General features: G+C 37.6%; 1 protein-coding gene across 1 annotated transcript; it reads right to left on the reverse strand.

Moving 5' to 3' along the window:
- Positions 1–957: 957 nt before the first annotated feature.
- On the reverse strand, positions 958–1,722 carry LOC139888449 (uncharacterized). The gene has a single exon (XM_071871459.1). It carries the CDS (start codon positions 1,720–1,722, stop codon positions 958–960), a length of 765 nt encoding a protein of 254 aa, XP_071727560.1.
- Positions 1,723–2,576: the final 854 nt, after the last annotated feature.

The raw sequence follows: 2,576 nt of genomic DNA on the forward strand, positions 1-2,576 counted from the left end.
TTGAGAGCCTTCTTGAAACCTTGATGTGTAAGTATCGCTTGCATTTGAACTTTACATATGGCAAAGCTGATTTTGCCATCAAACTTGTCGATATCGAATTTGGTGACCATCGTGACCAAGCTCTTGATACCACTTGTAGTAATTATGAATGGATTAAGATATCAACAAGAAGAAAAAATAGCAGACAACGATAAATCAATTAATGAAGAACACACTATTTACACCTTCCAAAAGGATGGAAGTAAAACCACGGGCAACGATCAACAATCCACTATATAAAATCGATTACAATGGATCCAACAGTGTATAGGCTGTTGGAATTTATTACGCGATCAACAAAGATCTGTTTGATATCGACTAGAAGGTAGCGGATGAACTTAAACGTATATTTTGTGTGTATATTTTATGCGGCTGTTTAAGGATATATTTATAGATGTATCCATACAAGGTGTATAAGAATTGTTATTAAAGAAGGAAACTTGACCAGGAGTCCAAACTTGACCAGGAGTCCATAATATAACATAGCTGTAATTTGAGAGTTATGTAGGATCAAATCCCTTCAACTATTAAATATAAGTATTTACTAATGGAATAAGATACTGTGTTTTTGGTATGCAACAGACTAACAGAGAGAAAAAAGAATAATAAACCAACAAGTGTTTTTCTACTATTATTCATATCACTCGACAAAATATATAGCCAAAAGAAAATCAACGTGTGCAAGATATTAGGAACCTCACACCCACATTCCAACGTCTCAATTCTACCATATTCTAATGCTACATAATCGGTCAACCACTCCTACTCATTCAACACTAACTAAATTCGTTAAATAAAAACTACTGTAAACAAATAATAAAACACTAACTAAGATAATAAACTTAACGCACAACCATGCACTTTTATTTATCACATGATTATCAATTAGTCCCAACAATCACCACCCTAATTGATTAATCATAATAGTGCAGGTTCTTCCTCAATCAAATTAGATTTCTTCTGACGTGTAGGACATTCGTGACGATAGTGGCCAAGTTCTCCACACCCGTAACATTTCACGCGGCTTTTATCCCGGATCCGTTCACCACCTTCTCGACTCTTCCCGGACCCCCGACCTTTTCCCCGGTCACGTCCATAGTCATCTCGGTTAGAACTCCCGCCGCTACAATGATTACACCCGTGTGTCTTCTCATGACTAGACAACAACAAACCACCTTGAATGCGCTCCATTCTATCGATTCTTTTCATTCGTTCTTCATACGCCTTCAACCTTTCAACCGCTTCATCAAATAACATCTCATCCAACACGAAACATTGCTCAATTGAAGCCACAATTTGGAGAAATGACATAGGCATAGAATCAAGTAACCTTTTCACCAAGTCTACCTCTTCAAGCTCATAACCTAGACTCCTTGATTTTGAAGCCAAACCGGTTAATTTTGTAGCAAAATCATCAACCGATTCTCCCTCTTTCATCTTCAAACCTTCAAGCTCCCTTTTCAAGGTTGCAAGTCGAGCCGATCTCACTCGATCCACCCCCAAGTAACGCGTCTTTAGACCGTCCCATACTTGTTTTGGATCGGTATAACTCGCCATTTGCAACACCATTTTCCCGGGAATCGCTTGAAATAAGAAGGCAAGTGCTCGCTTTGATTTTTTCGGATCAATTTCCGCACCTAGCATCCTTGCTTCCACGGTTTCCAATATTCCATAAGCGTCCATGATTGCTTCACCTTGACAACCCACACATGGTAGTTTGTAGCTGTTAAAATTGGTACTTGATATGTCAAAGAACTTCCATCTCTGGCCGGAACTAACGCCATATTTTTCCAGCCTTTTGAGAGCTTAAAAAAACGGCACCTTAATACCTCAATCAACACCTTCTTGACAGCTCCCAACAACACCCTTGACAGCTACAAAAGTACAATCTTTGACACCTTCAATGGAACCTATCAACACCTTTCACAGCTTCAACTTTGTGATCAAATTGCTCGAAAAAACTCTTCTACCACCCAAGAAAACAACCCTGGCCACGGGTTCTACAGCTTTCTCGTCCCCGGTTTAGTTTCTTATCACGAGCAATAACATGATCTAAGTTGAAGCTGCTACCAAGCTCTTGATACCAAATGTAGGATCAAGTCCCTTCAACTATTAAATATAAGTATTTACTAATGGAATAAGATACTGTGTTTTTGGTATGCAACAGACTAACAGAGAGAAAAAAGAATAATAAACCAACAAGTGTTTTTCTACTATTATTCATATCACTCGACAAAATATATAGCCAAAAGAAAATCAACGTGTGCAAGATATTAGGAACATCACACCCACATTCCAACGTCTCAATTCTACCATATTCTAATGCTACATAATCGGTCAACCACTCCTACTCATTCAACACTAACTAAATTCGTTAAATAAAAACTACTGTAAACAAATAATAAAACACTAACTAAGATAATAAACTTAACTCACAACCATGCACTTTTATTTATCACATGATTATCAATTAGTCCCAACAAGTTATCCATTACCATGACTTTTGGGTCACGCCTCCAACAGTATACATTTAATTT

The sequence above is a fragment of the Rutidosis leptorrhynchoides genome, chromosome 1 (genome assembly GCF_046630445.1).
Source record: "Rutidosis leptorrhynchoides isolate AG116_Rl617_1_P2 chromosome 1, CSIRO_AGI_Rlap_v1, whole genome shotgun sequence".
Classification (NCBI taxonomy): Eukaryota; Viridiplantae; Streptophyta; class Magnoliopsida; order Asterales; family Asteraceae; genus Rutidosis; species Rutidosis leptorrhynchoides.